Raw genomic sequence first — 23,083 nt, 5'->3', positions numbered from 1 at the left:
CTCTCTCTCCCTCTTTCCCTCCCTCCTTCCCTCTCTCTTACACACACACATTCACACAACATTCTTTAAGAGTATGTATATAAAAATACACACATACTGTATTTCTTTTTCTTTCTTTCTTTCTTTTTTTTTTTTTTTTTTGTTTTTTGTTTTTTGTTGAGGCAATTGAGGTTAAGTGACTTGCCTAGGGTCATGCAGCTAGGAAGTGTTAAGTGCCTGAGGTCAGATTGGAACTCAGGTTCTCCTGACTTCAGGGCTGGTGCTCTATAAAATATACATTTTTTAAATGAAAAGATGCCATGGAAATTCACATTAGAGAACACATTTAGAACACCCTTCAAAAGGTAATTCGATTATATTTGCAGTGGTTTCAAACTGTTCAAGGTGGTTGCTCTTCAAATTGAAGTCTGATTTGGCAGACCAAAATGTCTCAAGCCAAATGAAATATGTCCGTACCTTATGATTTGTGTAAAAATGCTGAAGTTATAATAAGGAGAAATGGAATAAATCTATCAAGATAGGGTTTGGGTAGTTGTGGTAGTCTAACAAGTGAACATCAAATTAAAAAAAAAAAAGACTTGATAGATTTTCAGGGGTCTAGTCTAAGAGAAAGGGAGTTTTCCAGGATATATCCATGAAAGGATTAAGTATGAAGACCATGCTACTTTGAGACAGGAAAACTGGTAAGTAATCTTTATGAAACTCCTCAATACTCACTGAAAAGAGATCTCATGGCAATAGTCCTATTTAACTTGATGAAATTTTAAGACCATGGTCTATAGCAAGCATAAAGAAGGCAGCTTAAACTATAAGTCAAAGCTAACAATCTCAAGTAGCATCATTTTCTCTATGAGCAGCAATCTTCAAATATGTCATCTACAGAGTCATTTTTATATTTTTTCTTTATAGAAAATCTGAAGGTTGCTAACTAGAAAACCAAAAATTCAGCAAAATTCCTCTTAGATATAATGTCAAACACAAATCAAAAATGGGACTAGTTCATATTTAAAGCTTTTCATCTTAAAATCTTCTGCTCTTAAAGCAAATAATCTTTCAGAGAAAGAGGATCAGCATTGGACCAAAGTATCAAATTCTTCATTTTTCTGGTTCCCAAGACTTTGAGGGACTCTTTTGAGTAAAAACCTATGATTTCATCAGTGCAGGGAATTTTATGTCTCACAATTCCTTCTATTAATAAAGTATTTCTAGGCTTAAAGAAGGGATTCTTAATCTGAGGTCAATAGACCCAAAAAGAGGTAGACTTCATGGACACTAGTCCATGAATATGGATGGGAGAAAAAAGTAATCACGTTTTTTTTTTATTTTCACTCTCATTGGTTTCTTTGTCATGCTTTGTGTTTTATTTTAAGTTTTTTAAAAAGTTAAAAACTTATACAAAAGCTTAAAAATTTAGTCAGGTTATGTGATTTTCCTTGTGTATATGGTCTGCATCTATAGTGACTGTGCTTTTCAGAGAATGTATTGATGGGAAAAGCTGTCAATGACACTGGTCAATGGTAAAAATTGAATGTAGAGAGGGGACTTTCTAGAGTCCCCTCTCTTTTGAACACTTGAATGAGAAGTTAAGTCAGCTTCATCCTGGAAGCCTCTAAACCAAAAACTATTTTGGATGGTACAACTACACAACAAATTATTTGGGTCTTGGTGAGCCTACCCTGATTATGTCCTTATTGTCAAATGAAGGACTAAGGTAAGTGCTTAATTCCCTCTAGACTCATCCCTTACATTTTCTTTAATTAGCTTTAGCATGAATTAGGAAAATCCAAGCTCTGAAACCCTCCCCCTCCGTATGATAACTTCCAGTGTCACTTCATCATTCCCTACTAGCAATACAAATGAAATTGAAGGAAGATCTAAAGATCATCTAAACTGTCCAAAAATCTGATTAGAGTCAAAGTAAAAATAGTATTTCTTTGGTTGTAAAAAAATAAGAATTTTAAAATGTTCTACTTTTCCAAGAACTTACCTAGCTCCCTTTTCATTTCAGATGTGATAAGAATTGAGCATTAATTACATTTAGGACAAAAAAATACAAACCTTTGAACACAGAAATTTCTTGGGAACCAATGGCTTGTGTTAGAGCATTTAGGCATTAATAATCAAGTCTGGCTCAAAATGTACCCTATTATGTTGACCTATATCTCAGAGCTTTACCTGATTGCCCATTGGGCTGGTTGTCTTGTCTTGACTTGGAGAAGGCAGAGCTTCCCAGGCTTTCCGGCCTCTGGAAACAGTGGCACCTACTGCAAGAGCCTTTCCTAAGTGAAGAAAAGTAAAGAAGTGATAAAACAGAAAGGCTAATTCAAAAGGGAGAGCTGGGCCATAGTGATGAAAACCTAGGTGTCTGAGGAGCTTTTCACTTGGGGTCCCTTTCCTCATCCTCCAAGTTAGTATTTTCTCAAAGAAAAGTCTCACCCTCCTTTTAAGATCACTCTGGTCAAAAACATCCTACTTCTCAGGTGGGGTCTAATATAGACACTTTATGAGGTTACCTCTAGGACTCTGGTACAGGTCAGTATTCAAAACTTTCTACCAATAACCTTGAAATAAACAGCTACTGTCCCAAATTCCCCACAGTCAGAGTGATAATTGAGTCATGTTGCCATGTTTGAGGGGGGCCCTCTGTTCCCTCCCCCTCCACACTCACTGAATTCTAATCATTGTACATATTCTCAACTGCCAAACTCTTCTGGAATCCCTCCCTCAGGACAATCCTGGCTCTTTAGAAAAGTTCATTTTGAGGACCCATAGACGATGCTTACAAGTTGTAAAGTCCTTGAACCAATATTAGTCCAGTTATATATGTCCCATTTTATCTGATCTATTAGAAATGCTTATGGTTGAAAGAGGGAGATCTGGAGGATTCAGACATTCTCAAAATATGTTAAAAGATATAACTTTGGCCTTAGGGGAATAGGATATAAAACAGCATTTCTCCATTCAGCATAAGAAACTATGGGTTTTATACTAAAAGGACATTAATACTCTGTGCTAAATTTCACATGGATTTAGAAAGATGTTTGTATATGATACATCCTCAGAAAGTCAACTTAGGATGCTTTTTATTCCTAATAAAGCCAGAAGTCCAGGTATTGACTTAATCCAATTTTATCCCAGAAATGAATTGAAGCAAACCTAAATGAACACAGAAGGATCATTCCTTCACAAATTTTAATCCTTCAGATAATACTTTCCTTTCAGCATTGAAGGCTGAAACCCCAAAGTACCATATCTTGAGACTATTTCCACCTCCACTAGACATAGCAAGACAAATCTGGATAGATTCTGTGGCTGATTTTCTGGATACCTCTCCTCTATCCTCCATACTCATTTCTTAGTTGGATCAATCATAGGGGATAACACATAAGTTTTTCTTGGTCAAAGGTACTCCCACCATACTCACACCCTTTTCTTCACATATAACGTCTGCTTCTTCTACCAATTTGTCAATACTCCTCTTTTCAGGGACTAGATACATACTCTTAAGAAATCCTATTCTAGTTTCACCCTTGAAATAGGGAATGCCACAAGACTGAGAATATCTGATGCTTTTGTTCCCCAAATAATCTTAGTAGTCTCCCTGGAATAAAAATGAAAGGAAAGAGGGAATAGTAGCAGAGATCCCCAAAAGAAAGACTGAGCAGAAAAATAGCACAAAAGATCCAAATGATTGAATTTTAAGTTCAGGGGTAGCAAAGATGAAAGAAATAATATATCAAGGAGGCTTGAAGAGACAAAGAATGATTGATTTCACAGATGAAGGGAAGTGGTAAGAATACTGTCTTTCCTAGGATTAGAGTCAAGGCGCCCAACTACCAGCATCAGAATCTTGAGAACTCTGACATAAGAACAGCCAAGGGAATAAGGATTGGTCCAAAGGATGCAGCTGCCCTGACCTTTGGATACAGTCACCCCATCCCTGGTGTTCTAGCTAAGACCAGACAGCTTGCCACACAGTCTGAATATAGACAGACAGACAAATAGATAGATCAGTAGGTAGGTAGATAGGTAGAGATATATAGATATACCTAGGACCTTCCCCACGGATATACAAACACACAGGTAAAGATGCTTTAAAAACAACAGAACTTCTTCTATAACTAATGATTTTTTTCCTCTGCTTCTCTTAGTCTGCTTCCTGTTAAAGGACGAAAGTTAATCGACCTTTTAGTCATACTAGAAGAGCCAATTTCAGAGCACTATCCCAGAAGACCCGAGTCTTATTCTCCCTTTTTATCTATGCACTACAGGCAGTTCATAGTGGAGTAATAGATTGATGTCCCCATTAATGCCATTGGCTGCAGGTGCTGCCTTCCTCCTCTTACAATTTAAACCATGTATGTTCCTGACTGCTCCTGACTATCCCTACTACAAGAGGGAAGGACATTGTCCTCAATATCAGCCTTGCTTTAGCTAGAACCTAGAAAAGCATATCTTAAAAAAAATAAAAGCTTTCTTAACTGTTTTTTATATCATGGATACCTTTGGCAATATGGTGAAGCCTTTGAAGTACTTCTCAGAAGAGTGTTTTTAAATAATTAAAGAAAATGGTAGATATTATTTGGAGGTTAGTGGGGGGAAGAGATATCATTTTTCCCCCACTCAAATTTATGAATGTCCTGAAATCTAACTAGAAATTTCTTGTGAGGTCAGGGGAGTTTGTGGTAGTGGTGGGGATGGTTGTACCACAGAATAAGGACACTTGATCTAAAAACTTAAACAGGAAAGAATTTTCCTTAAAGAACAACAGAAAGGAAGCTTAGAAGGCAATTCTCAACCAGCATTAGAGGACAGAAGGAAGGGGTAGATAAATAATAATAATAATAATAATAATAATAACAAGAGAAGGTAATATCCAAGAGAATCTGTTAATCATGTTTAAGGCTAAACTATCATCTGCATAAACTAAAATGTAGTTAATGGTTTAACCTGAACAAAACGTTGTCTAAATGTAGAATCAGGTTTCAATTTAGATCTGGATTCAAATTCCTTCTTGTGATTTAAGTGATATCTTTTATGAGCTTTGATTTTCTCCTATGGAAAATGAGGGAGTTGGACTAGAATACTCCTAAGGTCCCTTATAGTTCTCTAAATTCATGACCTTATTATTGTAAAATTCTACTGACAGATACCTCTACATGGCCTATAATTAATTTAGTGAAATATTCTTAAACAAATAAAGTTTAGTTAGACACTGAAAATGTCAGTTTATATTGTAAATGGTTTATGGTAAATTCAGTGAGATAATGAAAGTAAGAAGCTAGGAGATGTCAAATCTTCATGCCTGAGGGATACAACCTTTTTCTCCCCATTGCCCCTGCTCCTTAGGACCAAGATTTACTCAGAAGAACACTGAGAGTAGTAGATCAGCACTGAGAAAACCCAAGAACCAAAGAACTACTGGATTATAAACTTCATGAGAGCAAGGGACTATGTCTAATCTGATATTTCTACCTCAATCAATTGTTAAATTGAAAGGAATTCCACAGATTCTGGCCACTCATAGGAAAAAATTTGGCATGGAATAAGAGAAGAAAACAAAAGTCATAGGATCCAGCAAGTGATTTTTTTTCAAGTTAAGAGAAGTCTGTGTAAAATGCAGACAAGAAAGAGAAAGAAAAAGTAGGAAAGAAAGAGAGGGAGAGTGAAAATGAGATAGGAAATATAATGGAGCTAGGTCCTGGAGAAGACAGAAAGGAGGGAAAATGGGTAATAGATGGAAAGGGAGGTGACATAGAAAGGAGGCAGCTAGAATGTGTGGTGTTCAAAGCACTAGGTTCAAAATTAGATTAGAATTGAGTTCAAATGTTGCCTCAGATATTGAATAGTTATGTGATATTGGACAAATCACACAATTTCTCTCAGCTTGAGGTTCCTTTTATGTAAAATGAGGGGTTTGGGACTAATGGTCTCTTAAGTCCCTTCCAGAGGACCCAGAAAAATAAAAGGATTTTTAAATAGTTTCCAGGGGCCAGTTAAAGTTAGAATTTATGTATTTAAAGCAAGCCAGGTTTATACCCATAGTTCTGTGGCTTTCTCCAGAAGAGTTCAACCACCCAGATGTAGTAACTGAAAAAGTGGGCAGCAGAGGTGACCCGGGATTGAGGTATGTCTGAAAGATGGTCATATAAATGCACGCGCACACACACACACACACACACACACAGTCTCTACCCTCAAGGAGTTACATATTAGCAGTATGCTAGGTAATTTGGGGGAAAAGAAAGGATGCTATAGTCCTCTTGTCAGATGGAAGAGGAAGCTGAGGAAAGTGGTATCAGTCAGGGCTTGAGTCAGCAATGTGGTGATGATAATTATTTGACTAGAATGTAGGATACAAGAAGAAGAATACCATCAAATGAGTCTGGAAAGCTAGATTGAAACCATATTGTATAAGGTTTTAAAGGGTAATATGAAGTGTGTATATTTCATTCCAGAAGAAGCAAGGAACTATTGAAGAGTTTTGAACAGGAAAATAACATTCTCAGAACTATGACAGAGAAATATTATTTTTACAGTTACGTAGAGAAGCTATGTATTGCTCAGAGAATGGAGCACAGATAGGAAACTCTTGCAGTAAATAAGGCAAGAAGTCATGAAGGTTTGTAATTGAACGGTAGGAAAGTGAGGAAGAAAAAAGATGAATTTGAGAGAAGATGTGGAAGAAGAATCCATTAAATGTGTTGATTGGCAAGATAGAGGGGATGTGGGAGAAGAAAGAATCAAAGTTGTTTCTTAAATTAAAAACCTGGATAAATAGAAGTATAGTGATGACCTCAATAGGAATAGGGAAGTTTGGAGAAGGAGAAATATTAGAAGGGAAGATGAGTTCTGTTCTGTATATTATGATTGAGATACTAATGGGATATCTTATGGTGATATCAAGTAAGAAACTGGTAAGGTAGGGTTGGAGTTCAAAAGGAAAAAATTGAGCTTGATCCACAGAGGTGGATTCCTCTGTCTAGAGATAACTGAACCTAAGGGGAATACAGAAAAAGAAAAAGGTCCATTACAAAACTTTGGAAATATTCACATATAAGAAGCAAGAAACATGGGAGCATCCAACAAAGGAGACTGATGTATAATGGTTAAGTAGATGGAGAAACAGGAAGAAGAGAGAATCTAAGAGAAAGGGATAGTTGGCTATGTCAAAAACTACAAAACGTCATAAAAGAAGAGAACTGAGAAAAGTCTATGGAATTTAACAGAATAATTTGACTATGATGATGATGATGATGATCCCTTAGTTTTTTAAGGATTTTAAAAAATAGCTGTCACTACTACTGTGTCCATCCATCCACCCATCCAACCATCCATCCTTCCCTTTCTTCATCCAGTCCTCAGAATTTCAGAGTTAAGGGGAACCTCAGAAGCCATTCAATCTACATTATACTGAAAAAGAGTGCCCTCAGTGACATTCCCAATGAGGCAATCATAGTTTGAAGACCCCTAGTGAGTTCTACTATTGAGTCAAGAAACTTTTCATTACATTAAGCTATTGTTTCTGGCTTTTTCCTTTAAAAAGAAGCACAAGACTAGGCCCTCTTCTATAATACATCCCTTCTAAGACATGAAGACAGCTGTTATTTCTGGTTCCTCTCCAAGTCTGTCCTTATGCAGGCTAGACACCTTCAGTTTCTTCAATTTATTTTTATATGACACAGCACTATTCTTGGTCCCCTCTCTGGAGCACTCTCTAGTTTATCATTGTTTTTTTTTCCTTAGCTCTAGCACCCACAACTGAATCCCTAAATACTCCAGTGTGATCTAAGTAGGGATTATTATCTCTCATTCTGGAGGTAATGTATCTCGCAATGAAGCTTAAGATTACATTAGCTTTTTATAATTGCCATGTCATAATATAGACTTATATTACAATTCATTAAAATCCTCAAATCTTCTTTTGCATATTCACTCTTTTCTTGCCATGCTCCTATCTTTATTTCCAAAGTCAATTTTAAACCCCAAGTGTGAGACATTATGTTTATTTTTATACATTATAAATCATATTAGACTCAATCCCAATGTTCTAGGTTGCCAATATCTTTTTAAATCCTCACTTTGTCATCCAGTCTGTTCATGGTATCTTCCAACTTTGTGTCATTTTCAAATTTGATAAGCTCAATTCATTTATGCCTCTATTCAAGATGATGATAAAAAAAAATCAAAAAAAGGAGTCAGGAATACCCCAGGATCCTGGGATACTCTACTAGATAGTTCCTTCCATAGGATAATAGACATAAAATTAGAAATTACTTTAGAGGTCATCTAGTTGAATTTCTTTATCTTGAATGTAGAAATTGAAATTTGAATACTCAAAGTCACCCAAATAATTTGGGTTGAGAGTCAGGATTTGAATACAAGTCCTGAGATTCCAAGGTCCAACTTCTTCAACCATATTTCCCTAGGTAGGAATAAATATACTGACTCCTTTTCTTCAATATATCAATTCAGGAGTCCAAACTAGAAAAGATAGTACTTTATAAATCCATTTTGTCTTTTATGAATCTGGATTTATATCACAAAGATAGTGTGATGGAAAATAAAACAACATATGTTAAGTGCCTGAACTCTTCCAAGGAGATTCACTAGAAAAACCCAAGAAAATTACTAATAAAAATAATGTTTGCATTTTCAGTCAGAATAGTAGTATTCTCCAGCAAAGCTGAATTGCTATATTCCCCTCAAAACAGTAATTTAACCTCACCATGAGAGAACATACATTCTCTTAATTCACAAACACAAATCACATTTCCTGAAACTCTAGCTGAAATGCTTAAAGTGTTTCAGCTCATTTCCCTATCTATACATGAAATCTCATTCTTCAAAACAAAAATATCTGAGAAAGGGATTTCAGAGTTGGAAATATTGAGTTCTTTCTGAAAGGAATGTAGGCAAAGGATGTGAACTGCACATTCAGGTTGACCCGGAAGAAGGGATGATTATCTGTTTTTAAAGAAAAACTAGATTAAAAATTTTTCGGGATGTTGTCAGAATATTGAAGCTTATTTGGTTTTGATCTTTCCTGATTTAAAATTGATGGAATATTCATAGGGTTTGGTTAAAGTCTATCTGTAAAGAAAAATTTGCTAGCTCACCTGATCTTTAGCATATATTCATCTACTTTCTCCTAGTTGCTGATAATTATAACTAGTTTATTACCATATATTAGAGATATCTAATAGCACAGTTGATAGAGAGTTGGTCCTGGAGGCAAGAAGGCCTATGGACAGATACTTATTAGCTATGTGATCCTAGGCAAGTCACTTAGTCTTGTCTGCCTCAGTTTCCTCAGCTGTAAAATGGAGCTAATAATAGCTCCTACATCAAAAGAGTGTAGTGTGGATCAAATGAGATGATATCTGTAAAAAAATATGTTACAGTGATTTGAACTTTTTAGAGGAAATTCATTAGTACATAGTAAGCACTACATAAGTGATCATTCCTTTCTCTTTCCTTCCCCATTTCAAAATGTGATTTATTGGCTAGACAGACTTTTCACTCACAAAACATCAACCCTTTAAGATAACTGCTAGTCCAGTGACAATCTATATAGATTGTTGTATGGTGAAGGAGATTTTTATCATAGACTTTTGCATGGCCATGAAGTTCATCTGGTTTAATTTCTCATCCCTACAGAAATCCTTTTTACTGTGTCCTAGAATTCATCATCTCTTCCCTACCTCCATCTAGTAAATCCAACCTTTCTCCTAACATCACTCTTTCCTCTTGAGGATATCAATAACCTTTCTATTACCCGGATCTGTAGCCCCAGAGTCATCCTTGACTCTTCCTCACTTCTCACCTGCCAAAAAGCCATCTAATTTTGTTCATTCCACAATATCCACGTCCCTTCCCTTCTTTCAACTTAGACAGCCATACTCTCTTTTGGACCATCATAACTTCTCATCTGGACTATCTCTACAGCTTCCTAATACCCCTACTTCCAATCTCTCACCTCTATTCCATACTCCACACAGTTTCTACACTAAGATTCCTGAAAAACAACTCTGACCATTGTATATACTTACTCAAGAGCTGTTTCCTTTATTTTGTCAGGGCCTCTTGTAGGCAGTCTGATGCTTATAGGTTCCTTCTCAGAAGAATATTTTTAAATTCACAAAAAATGCATAAGATTACAATTCAATAATATCAGAATACAATTATCTATGTCTATAACTTCATAGATATCTAGATATATAAATCAGGTTACTGATCACAAGTTAAGAACACCTTTGTTTATTTACTTCCTAGCCTCTATGTCCAACTAGACTAAAGCTTCCATCCCCGTGACTATGAACTATGAGCAGTTATCTAATCTCTACCAGTCTCCCCCTCACCACACCACTTCGGGAGTACCATTGCCATCTGCTCTCCAGCTTCCACCTCCTCCTTCTCCCCCGCTCTCTAACATTCTCTAATTGTAGTTCTGAACATTATAATCAAATCAATACTATCATTTCCAAAAAGGACATGTCAATCATCTGTCCTGTGACTCCCAACACTGTCTTGCTTACTTATATTTGTATCTCAATCAAATCACCAAAGTTACCTGGCACACAAATACTTTTTCATCCATCAATTCATTCATTCGTTCAATCTCTCCAGGCTATGTTTCCTAGCCTCATTAACCATTACTTCCTTTCATGTATTCTACATTCTAAGAAAACTGGCCTACTTGCCAGTCCTTGAATTTGTTATTTTATCTTTTCTATTCACTTTCTTTACACAGCTGTTCCCCTTTGCCTGAAATATCTTCCATCCTCCTCTCCATAGTTAGGATCTCTATCTTCCTTCCTTCAAAGCTCCACTCATGTACTATCTCCCACACGAAACCTTCCTTAATTCCCTTAGCTGTTTCTTAGTACTCATTTCCCCCTCCTCAAATTGTCTTATGAACATATTCATACATATGGATACCTGTGCATATGTATACATGCACACATTATATGCATATTGAGATGTACATATATGTTTACATGTTGTACACTCATGGGCTCCCTGAGACAATGAACATTTGTCTCTTTGTCATTATATCCACAGTGCCTTGTGCACATTAAATACTTGTTGGATTGGATTTACTGTTCACTCACACTCCCCAGAAATGGGAAGATCATTTCCCAAGAATTCCTACCGCATTATTGGAAAGCAGTTATTGTTAGAGAAGTATCCTTATGCTAAGCTGAAATTTGCTCTCCATTGCCAAATCAGTCACTAAGGATTTAATCAAACACCTGTCACATGCTAGCAACTACACTAAGTGCTAGACATTCAAAAAAGGGAAAAAATAGCCCCTGTCCTCACGGAGCTCACAGTCCACTGGGGGAAGGAGCATGCAGACAACCAGGTACAAACAATACATAGACAGGAAAAACTGGAGAAAATGTGAGAGGGAAGATTCTTTTTTGGAGGCAATTGGGATTAAGTGATTTGCTCATGGTTAGAAGACTAGTAAATGTCAAAGGCTGGATGAATCTGAACTCAGGTCCCCCCCCCCCATAGGAATTTTAAAAGGAATCACAAAAGGCTATTTAAAGAAGAAGAATTCAGGGGAATAAGGAGGGAGAGAATTTAAGGCAAGTTGTATAGCCAGGGAAAATACACAGGAGATGGACCATATTGTGCAAGGAACACATCAAGGAAGTTAAGTGTCAAGGAAGAAGTCAGTTTATAAAGGATTTTCAAAGCCAAAAGAGGATTTGATTTGGTCCTTGAGGTAATAGGAAGCCACTGGAGTTTTATTAAATGGGGGTGAGGAGAAGGGCTGGTTTTAGGAAGATTAATTTGACAATTGAGTGAGGAATGGATGGGACCCAGGAAAGACTTGAGGCAGAAGGTTATGCAATAGTCCTGATAGGAGACAATGAGGGCCCTCACAAGGGCATATTAGTGTCATAGGAGAGAAAGTGTATATAAAAGATGTTTTAAAAAGAGGGTCTGGCATGAGCAGATGGGATATGGGGAATGAGAGAGAATAATGTTTTGAAGATTTAAGCCTGTGTTGTAAGCCGGGGTGACTGGAAGAATAGTAGGGCTCTCAACAATAATAGGGAAGTTAGAAAGAGGAGAGAAATTGAGGAAAAAGATAAAAGTTCATTTTGGACATGTTGAATTTAAGACTTCTACTCTATAGACTATCTATTGTTCCCAGTTCTGCTTACTGGAGCAAAGTTGAACTGGCCCACTCTTTTTTCCTCTGACAACCCTTCCAATGAACAAAGAGTTATCCTGTTAAGCTTTTACAAAGCTTTCCTCCCATATTAAACTAGAAACTTTCAAGTTCTTCAACTGACTCTTTTATTTTCCAGGCTCTCCCCTTCCTTTTTCCTGGTAATCTCTGAATATAATTTGATTTTTTCAATGTCCTTACACTGTGATTAATTCCTTATTATTAAACTCCCCAGGTGTGACCAGCACAGAAAGACTTTTATTAATGCAGACTAATTTTTTGTTAGTTTGTTTAGAAGTCATATCGAATTGTTGGTTTGTACTGAACTTGTGGTGAACCGAAAAATCTCAGGTCTTTTTCCCTTGGATTGTTGTCAAGTCAGGTCTCTCCTTTCTAGTCCTGCAGTTAAGCTTTTTGACTCTTTTTAACTTAATGCAGGAATTACACTTTATCCAGGTTAAATTTCATCTTCTTGATTTCAGCCCAGTGTTCCAACATGCTGAGATCATTTTTAATCTTCTGACCTACAATTTTAGCTATTCCTCCCACTTCTGTGTCTACCAATTTGATAAACGGGATTACTTATTATCAAGAGCAAACAAAAATATTGAACAAGACAGAGGCCCATTAGAAATCTCCTCCAGATTAGTGACTCTCCAATAATGCTCTCTTTTTTTTTTTTTTTTTGCACAGTTGATCAGTTAGCTTCAGTAACCCACTTACTCATATCTTTACCTCTAACAATTTTGTCAAAATGCTTTGTTGATAACAAGATACTATGTCTGTGGTATTCCCCAGGCTATCACTCCGGTAACCCTATCAGAAAAGGAAATGAAGTTAGTTTGGCATGACTTGTGCTCCAGGAACCCTGTCAGCCTTCTGGTGATCAGGACATCTTTTACAATGAGCTCAAAAAACATCTGTTTAATAATCCATTTTAGAAGTTTGCCAGGGATTGATGTCAAATTTTACTAGGTTGTACTTTCTAAAATCCACCATTTTCCCTTTTTGAAAAAAAAAATTGGGACATTTGCCTATTTTCACTCTTCAAATGCCTCACTCATTCTTTGAGTTCTCTTCAGATAACATCTGCAAGTTCTTTCAGCTCCCGAGGATTTAATTGGGGCCTTGAGATGTGAATTTATTTAAAGCAGCTGGATGCTATCCTTCTCTTTCCGCACCCATCTTGGGTTCCAGTTTCTCTGTACAAACTATGGGCTTCAAAATATAAAAGGTAGAACATTTTCCTTGCTGAAAGACATAAAAGCATAACTTTAACAATAAAGAATGATGTGGCTCTGGCTGATGACTGAAAGTAGGGAGGGAGAAAACTATGTAAATGTTATATGCTTTTAAGTTTTGTAAAACCTTGAACTAGGAAGAAAAACACTTCCTCAGTAAGGTCATAGTGCAGAATAAAGCTTAGAAAAAAAGTAATTGTTGACAACAGCTGATGACCCCTGGAAGTGACTTTTACCTAGTCCTTCCAATAGGCTAAGGGGTCTTGTTAAACTTTTTCAACTCACGATTCCTTTTTCACTCAAGAAATTTTCACACAAATAGGTATTGTAGGTATATAGATATATAGGTATATATAGGTATATAGATATATAAAATAAGTAAATAAATCAAACACTTACTGATAATTAATCATAATTGCATACTCCCCACACTCAGATCTCATATAGGGTCATGATGTATAGTTTAAGAAGTTTGGGGCAAGTTTTCTTGGGCACATCTAGTAAACTAAAAAGGCCACAACTAGGAAGGCTGCTTTATACCAATGCTTTTGTAAGGTTCAGGAGTCTTATTCCTAAGATCACCAAGAAAGGGGTAAGAAGACATGACAACCAGACCAAGGAAAAAACGAAATCTCTCTCCTAAGAAAATAGGATTATAGTAGGTCAGGGAAATTAAAAAAAAAAAAAAAAAAAACTCTTCTGAGCAGCAATCTGGGGATGGAAAGGGGGGAATGGGAGGAAGAGAAATCTTTTGATCTGGTGATCCCTTAACATCCCCAACTCCAAACTAAAGAAACCATTATCTTACCCAACTAATTTCTTTAATTCTGTTGCTAGCTGCTTAGTATCTTGAAGATTGTTTTAAATTTCAGGTGATATAAAATGCAGGCATCCAGGATGTTCTGAGCCTTTAGTTAAGACCATCAAAGTTCAAAATCCCACCTCAACCACTTGGAACTTTGTGATTCTGAACAAATCACTTAATTCTCTGTTTGGCTCAGTTTCCTTAATTGTAAAATGAGGATCAAATGATATATTTATAAAAGTACTTGACACATAAGAGCTTAATAAATGCATGTTCCCTCCTTCACCACCACCACCACCAACTGTTTAACCTCAAATGGGCTCTCTGTTTGATCCTTTTTTGATCCTGCTTTTGTGGATTCCCTTTCTTATTCCCCACAATTGTTCTAAAAGTCATTCTATCTATTCAAGCTGACAATTTACAGCAGATAACAATACTTCCTAGTTACTAAGAGTGGATCACACATCATAACTTCCTTCATCAACTTCCTATCATCTATTGAATAAAGTCTCCACTTCTTTGGCTGTCCAGAATCTTTCTCCCTTTCCAGCCTTATCTCACACTACACCAAAAAACAAACAAAATCATTTATACTATGCTTTAGCTAAACTGAGCCCTTCATCACGCCTTGTACATATACAGCTCTTTCTTTTTCCTCCAACTTTCTTTGTTCATGTCATTCATTCTGCCTAGAGTGCCACCTCCTTTTAAAATCCTACTATCCTTTAAGAGCCAACTTAAATGTTACCACTTCCAAGATGTCTTTCCTGATCCATAACATTAGTAATCATATTTCCTTCCTCCAATTTCAAATAGTACTATATATGTCATGTTTTATTCTATTCTATATTCTAGTTATCATGTATTATTATATATGTATATATATTCCTGTGTACACATACACACACATAAAGTCCCCGAGTTCTGTGACTAAATTTCAATGATCTTTGCAGCTTCCTTGATGCTTAACAAAGGATATATATATATATATATATATATATATATATATGTATGTAACACTTAATAAATGACTCTTAAATAAGTGAGTAAAGGATTCCATCCAGACAGAAATAGAACCAGATTCATAGAAAAGGTTTAGAAAGTGGGTTTAATAGAGCTGAAATACTTAAACTCTCTTTCAAATCAAATTCAGCTCAAAACTAGGATCTTTGCTATCCAGTTGTAGCCTCAGAGACAAGATTCTTCTTGGGGAGAGTAAGGGAGCTAGTAGGAGAAAAAGGGGGGAGCTAAGAAAAGGCAGTTCCAATTGCCATATTGTGCACGGAAAGCTGGGTTTGACCGGAAGTTTGCTGATACCATGGTTCTAGTGCCTCTTTTTTGTTGCTACATTCCTTCCCCGAATATTTCCCTGATGGGCTTCGTATTTTTGAAAATAAGTAGGGGTAATAATAACAATATTGCACAATAATCAACTGCGAGTGATTTGACTATTCTCAGCAATACAAAGATCCAAGAAAATTCTAAAGGACTTAAGATGAAAATGCCATCCACCTCCAGACAAAGAACTGATGAAGTCTGAATGCAGATGAAAGCATGCTTTTTTTAAAAATCACCTTTTTTGTGGGGATTTTTTGGTCTCTTTCACAACATGACTACTATGGAAATATACTTTGCATGACTGCACATGTATAACCTATATCAAATTGCTTGCCTTATCAATGAAAGAGAAGGGAAGGGAGGGGAGGAGAGCATTTGGAGCCCAAAAAAATTTTTAAATGAATGTTAAAAATTGTTTTTATATATAATAGAAAAAAATAAATTATTTAAAATGCAAAAGAAACAGAAAATAATTAGGGGTAATTTATTACTTTGGGAAGCACAGGCATAGAAAGCAATGTGTGTGTGTTTTCTCTGCAGGGGAATTAAATGTTAATTTCTTCAGTATTGAGGGGGATTGAGAAATGTAGCCTCTCAGGGAACCCTAGCAAGCAAAGTGCTGCATTTACTAAGAGAAATAGGAGGTATGCCTCTAAAGGGAAGGGTTACTGGGCAGCCTCTCTGTCCTGCTGTTTGGGCTCCCAGGATGACTTGCAATCTCCTGCTTATCACCAGATGGCAGTCAATCGCACAGCTCCAAATCCCGAACTATGAAACGATGCAGTACATTTTAAATAGAGCAAAATATATTTAGAACCCATTGAATCATGCCAAATATTTTAAATGTCACAGAAACTGGTACTTCCACTGCAGTTTGCTCTAAAGGGTGAGAGGGAGGGGAAGGCCCAATTTGGGCAGGTGAGTCCCATCTCTGGGGATGTTGAAATCAGACCACCAGCCTCTGCTTTGGAGGCTTTTTTTGTCCTTTTGATTCATAATCAAAAATGCTGGTACCTAATAAGAGCTTTGTGGGGAGGAGGCATGTTTGTCTCAAAGAAAGCTCAACAGAATTGGGGGCAGCACCTCAGTATCCAAAAATGCTGAGAGAACAATCTCGTCTGATTCCTGAATATTAAGGCAGAGGTGAACTGAAGATAATATTCAGTCAGACAGGCCAGACTGCTTCTCAGTAGTTAACTGTAAAAAAGAAAAATAAGAGGAAAAAAGCCCAATACATACATACACACATATATATTTCTACTCTTATTTTTATTAAAACTAACCATTGAGTAGTTATGACTCTATATATTATATTTATATATTATATATTTTGTTTATACATTATATTTAATGCTAATTACTGTGTAGTTATTACTCTATTTTATATATTATATGTTATGTATATACATTATATTTTAATGCTAACTACTGTGTAGATTATATTAATAGCTACAAAATAATTATAGTACAGTTATTAATGCTAATAAATGTACTTTTGTTGTTCAGCTGTTTTAGTCATGTCCAATTTTTTTGACCCCATGGAGGCTTACTTGGCAAAGATAATAAAAGGGTTTTCTATTTCCTTCTCCAGCTCATTTTACAGATGAAAAAACTAAGATTTGCCCAGAGTTTCACAGCTAGGGAGTGTGCAAGATTGGATTTTAATTCAGATCTTCTTGACTTCAGGCTTGGCACCTAGCTATCCTAAATATGTATATTGTATATAGATATTTATATGTCAGGTGTGTGTATACATATCATATATACCTTTATTTAGATATGGGTGATATAAATCCCAGTCAGATTAATGTTCACATAGCTGATACTGTCCAAAGCCACTCCTGCTGATGCAGTTTTATAATTTGGATCTCTTCTTGCATGGAGGTTCAATATGTAAGTCAGATTAGACGTGTGCCATATTAAATTCCTATTTTTAAAAGTTTGCCCTAGTCAATAGTAGTGTATCACAATTCTCTGCTCACCACCCTCTCCTTGTCATACCCCTCCCAGAAATGAGGCAAATGACACTGAGCACCCTGAACAGGTCTAGTTTATTCCAGACTGAGTTAGCTTTGTGGGTTGTAGTTTGAATACAGTTTTGGTCATCACAGACAAATCAATGGAAACCAAGCCCCCTATAAGTAGTACTCTGCTTTTTCAGGTCCCTTTCTGTTCTGTATTGTTGGGCTACGTGACAAGATATATCAGTAAATGTTATTGCTTCTTCTATAATGAGAAAAAGCATCACCTGGTAGATTTTTCCCTGAAATTTTTCTTTTTTTCTTACAGTAGAAAACTTTATTTTACTGGTGAATTCCTAAAGATCACTTGCTACAAGAGACTCATTGGTCCCCAGGTTTCAACAGGATGTCTTTTTCTACACCTAATTATCATCAGGGACTCTTCCAGGGACAGCAGACTGAGGACTGCTACTTGACTTTCATATGTGCATCCCATGTCATATGTGGCCCATATTAAGACCATACTGTAGCCTTCTCACAGGGTGAAGAAAGTGGTGAATTGCCATCACTAAATTAAGAAAACTCACCTATTGTCATCCATCTATACTTTAGTCTCCTAGCAGCCTCATCTAAAATGTCCCTGAATTTCCAGTGACATTGTCATAAAAGCTGCCAAGAGAGGAAAGGGAAAAAAGCTTCTCTTCCTTTTCTTGACTTTTTCATGCATTCTGAGATCCTCACCAAAATCAATGGTGGGCTCAAGGAAGACATTGGTGAGGGACAATCCAAATACCATCTTCTTGGAAGCAGGGAATGGAAGAGCCTTTGAGGAAAGAAAGGGGGCCCCACTTCAGCTGCTGGTGGTCCTTTCCCTGAACCCCTGATCTTCTCCAGAGAACCCAGTAGTCCATAAGCCTGCCCCCCTTGACCTCATCACCAGAGAGAGAAATCCAGTCAGTCTCTTATCTATCCTGACTCGTCACTTTGATCCAGGGAATGAGTGAGCTGAGTAGAAACGATACCTAAAATGAAATGTCTATCATAGCAATGGCAGGAATAGAGGGAAGGCTGTGAAAGGGGAACCCAAGTCATCGTTTCTATCTTGTGCTCAAGAAGGAGTCAGAAGGTAATTTTTTTTGAAACTGTCCCTACATTTCCTTATTTGAATCAGGTATCATGAGGAGGACATGAATCTCATTTGGGTAACTAAGGAATCAGAGTTTGTGACCTGAATTGTCCCTACATGTCCAGGACCATTAACTTAGCATCCTGATGACAGACAAGGGATGGTGACCCCGAGGGTCCCTACCCCTTTCTTCCCTGTATCCCTCCTGCTGCCTTGTCAGGCTGCTCTCTCTGAACTTCCTGAGGGAAGCCACAGAGACACCATCTTCTGGGAGCCCTACGGTGCTGGAAGAGCAGACTGGCACCTGGCAAGCTTTTGGTCAGAGCTGCCCACAGCCACGAATTGGACCCTGTTCCTTTCGGCTGAAGGCAGAGAAGGGAGCAGCAAATGGGAAACCAGGCAGATGGGAGCCATAAGAGCAAAACAGTTTATGGATCTCATGCCAGAATGTATCTGGGATATAGCAAGGCCTCAGAAATAGGCCTGATGCAATGGAGCGGAGAACAGGGACCATCAGCAGATGTGGAATGCCTGAAAAAAACCTCATAAGCATTATACTGGTCAGAACTGAGCCAGGGGGGTTTATTTAGGTTAAGATGGTGACAAATTGGATAAACTGGTACTTGGCCCATCCTTAAATTCAGTTAAATATAATAGACACTTGTTAAATGTTAACTGTAAGGGGCAAGTGGCTAAATTAGGCCATGACAGAGCTTTAACAAACAAGATTGGGAGGAGTTCGTTCCCAACATGGGGGAGGGCAGTATTAGTGAAGACACAGAGACAGAGCAAGGTAGCCACTGAACAGGACAGGGCAGCGAAGTTTGCTAGAACACCTAATAAATGAAAGAGCAGAATATGAGAAGTCTGGATGGCCTTGCCTAGCCAGGGCTTTCTGCCTGATTTGTTAGGTAGCGGAAAGTCATGGAAGGTTTTTGAGAAGGTGACATGATCTCAGTGGTGCCTTAAAAAGATTGCTTAGGGAGCAGCAAAACCTGTGGCCCAGAAGGGATAAAATGAGGTAGAAAGACTAGTTTTAAAAAGGGCCACTATTCCAGAGGGGACCCAACCATGACTTGACTCTCCAAATAATTATCTTTTGCCCTACCTTTCCAGTTCCCTGTTATATGTTGTGTCCCCCCTACAACATAATAAAAGCTCCTTGGCTTAATAAAGACTGCCTTGTTTGCTTATCTTTAGATCTCCAGGATTTATCATTTATGGACATAAATAATTAATAAATACTTTACAGATTCACCTATTCAACCATTCTTTTTGTTGTTGTTGGGGTTTTTCTGTTTGTTTGTTTTTGCTGAGACAATTGGGGTTAAGTGACTTGCCCAGGGTAACACAGCTAGGAGGTGTTAAGTGTCTGAGACCAGATTTGAACTCAGGTCCTCCTGACTTCAGGCTGGTGCTCTGTCCACTGCATCATTTAGCTGTCTCTTATCCAACCATCCTTAACAAAGATATCTAAGAAACTAAATTAGATGGGCTGCATTTGGAATAAAGGGAAAGTCTAGAATATTGTGGAAGTAGAAAGGTGACCTGGTAATTTACTGTATATGAAGGAAAAAGAGAGTCAAAAGAAGTTCTAAAATTAAAATTGGAGTAACTGGAGGATGGGATCATTAAAAGAAACATTATCTCAACACACATGCAAGTGCACATGGGTATATATATATATATATATGTACATATAAGTATCAGTCTGTTTCTATATGTATATATATACATATACATTATATATGTGTAGATACATATATATCAATATATGTATCATACATTCACATGTGTATCTGTCATAAGTATGTATCTTTACAAAGCATTTTATGTACAATTTTATGTTTTCTACAACTCTAGTCAGTGAGTACTAAATACAACACCTGTTTTATGCATGAGGGGAATGAAGCCCAGAGAGGCAATTAGCCCAATATCACACTTGTAGGAAGTGCATTAAGTGGGATTTGAACTCGGGTTTCACCTCTTAAGCCCAGCACCGTTTCCCCTGCCCTATCCATATTGATAAATAGAGACATGAATGGGAAGGTATCCTTAGGTGGGGGACAATGAGGAATACTTCTTGAGACATGTGGAGTTTGAGGCATCTATGAGATATTCAGTTGGATACAGGACAAGAGAGCTCTGAGAAGTTGACATTTGAGAATTCATTTTAAGGAGGAGATAATTAAAGTCATGAGGAAAGGAAGGAGAGGAAGTAGAGGGAACCACTAAAAGATTTGGTATATAAAGGAGAAAAGAAGGTCTGGTAAAGAGTGATAGAGAACAAACTTATTTAAGGGGCAAGAAAAAGATGGATACTTTACAAGTTAGAGAAATGGAGAAAGAGAAAAGGGGGGGGGGCGAAGAGAACTGGGTTTGGAACCAAATAAAGTCTCACTTCTGCTTCTTAATCCCTGTATATATTTGGGCAAACCACTCTATATATTTGAGCCTCTTATGTCCTCATACATATAATGGATTGAATTAGAGCAGACAATCTTAAACTGTGGTCCACAGAGGTCCATTGTTAGGTTTGAGGAGATCAGTGAGATTAGAATGGAGGAAAATTACATCTTTATTTTCACTAAACTCTTAACCATCTTTGTATTCATATATATTTTTATTTAATTCACTTAAAATTACTATAATAAAAGGTTTTAGGTTTCACTAGAATATCAAAAGGGTGCATCACACACTCATAGACTCCAGATCCAGGAAACTCTCCAAAATCTCTTAAACCTGTGATCAGTGACCTTTAGACAGAAGAATTATAAAACCGAAATATCATGGAAGCTAAGGAAGACTACAAAAGCAAGGAAAAAGTAATCCACAGTGCCCAAGAGAGTTCATGAGCAGGAATGAGAGGAAAGGGGAACACTGTATTAATAAAAAAGAGAGCATTGATGATGTGAGAGAAAGTTACAGTAGAACAGTGGGAACAGAGACTAAGTTGTAGAGCACTGAAAAGTGTGATTTGGGAATGAATACAGCAAGTCTAAAATACTCTTTCTTAAAATTAGGCTTGGATGCTCCCAGTGTGCCTGATCAGCTGAGAATTTACACACCAGGTTACCTTCTAACTGCTGGGAAGAAAAGGATATGGTAACATTGACCCTCTCAGCTCCAGCCAGGATAATAGTTCTATGGAAAGGCTTTGTTTTCAGTAGGCTATGGATAGTCATGAAGGGGAAGGGAGGGAATAGATTATGTTTATTAATAGAAGAAGACCCTTAATTCAAAAATGAGCCCCAGCAAAGTCACATGGCCTAGAACGGGAAAACAACTTTATTTTTATTAATGTGGCAGAAACCCCATGATTCAAAACTGATTCCTACTCCTTCATTATGCATCATGTGGCTTAAAGGCCATTGATAAATAAAGCTACTCATTGGTGATTGATTAACTCAATGCTCCATGCCTTCATAAGAGGCAGAGTTGATGTGAGCTTCAGTGAAGAGATCTTGGTCTTCTAGCTTCCAGCTTCCAGAGAGATGGCATGCAGTTCCAGACTCTCTTCAGGTCCCTGAAGGGAAAGAAAGACTATGGGAAGAAGCCAACGTGTAGAGAAGCAGGTCAGTTGGAGACTGCGAGGAATTTCGCCCAAGAGAAAATTCCCTTGAGATCTAGGACTCCCCTTCATCGAGCTGAGCTATCTCATTGCCATTGGGAGAGCTCATTCACTTCATGTATTGACTGGTATATATTTTCCGTTTTCCACCTCCTCTAATTATGCTTTGCTATTGAATTAGATAATTTTTGGTTTGTTTGTATGTTTGTTTTCTACTTGTTACATAGATTTATTGTGGAAGTAGGTTTGGATGGGTAGGGAGATATAAAGCTTTGCTGTTTTCTTGGATTTTTTTTTTTATTTGCATGATTGTTTCTATTTGCTACATGTGTTAAGAAACATTTGGTGGGAAGGGAGATGTATAACTGGGGATAGATAGAATGAGGCATTCTTAATTCATTAAGAGATTGCAATTGGGAAATTAGCTTTAATCTAAAAAAATTCTCCTATTTAATATTCGATATTTGAGGGGCGAGCAAATAAAATTCTAGTCTAGTATTCCTTCTCTCTGAGGATATCAGGAGGGCATGCCCTGGCACTAAACTTCTACTTCCTTTCTTGGCAGGAATCAAAATCTCCCTCAGAAAAGGGAAGACACAAGAGATAATCCTTCAGGCTTCCCTTGATACACCTAATCTGAATGGGCAACACAACACATACAACACACCCTCTGCACTTGTAAATAGAACATTACCTGTTTAGAACTTCCAAGCTGACAGAGCTTTGAATGTGGAAAATGAGATAACTTCTCTCTTTCAGAGATGCTAAGTAGGAGACCTGGATCCTGGCTAGAAGGAACATGCTGAGGAATGTTTAACTTGACTTAACCAGTAGTAGTAAATGAATTTTCA

General features: G+C 37.2%; 1 protein-coding gene across 1 annotated transcript in view; it reads right to left on the bottom strand.

Moving 5' to 3' along the window:
- The window catches only part of FRMPD2 (FERM and PDZ domain containing 2), a 319,487-nt gene that overhangs the window by 43,502 nt on the left and 252,902 nt on the right, over positions 1–23,083 (bottom strand). Inside the window, exon 37 of the mRNA XM_031949366.1 lies at positions 2,176–2,279. Coding sequence (XP_031805226.1) covers positions 2,176–2,279 — 104 coding nt within the window. The remainder of the gene's footprint in view (positions 1–2,175; positions 2,280–23,083) is intronic.

This window comes from Sarcophilus harrisii, chromosome 2, assembly GCF_902635505.1.
Source record: "Sarcophilus harrisii chromosome 2, mSarHar1.11, whole genome shotgun sequence".
Classification (NCBI taxonomy): domain Eukaryota; kingdom Metazoa; phylum Chordata; class Mammalia; order Dasyuromorphia; family Dasyuridae; genus Sarcophilus; species Sarcophilus harrisii.
Note: the sequence above shows the minus strand (reverse complement) of the source record. Positions and strands in the feature narration are given on the sequence as shown.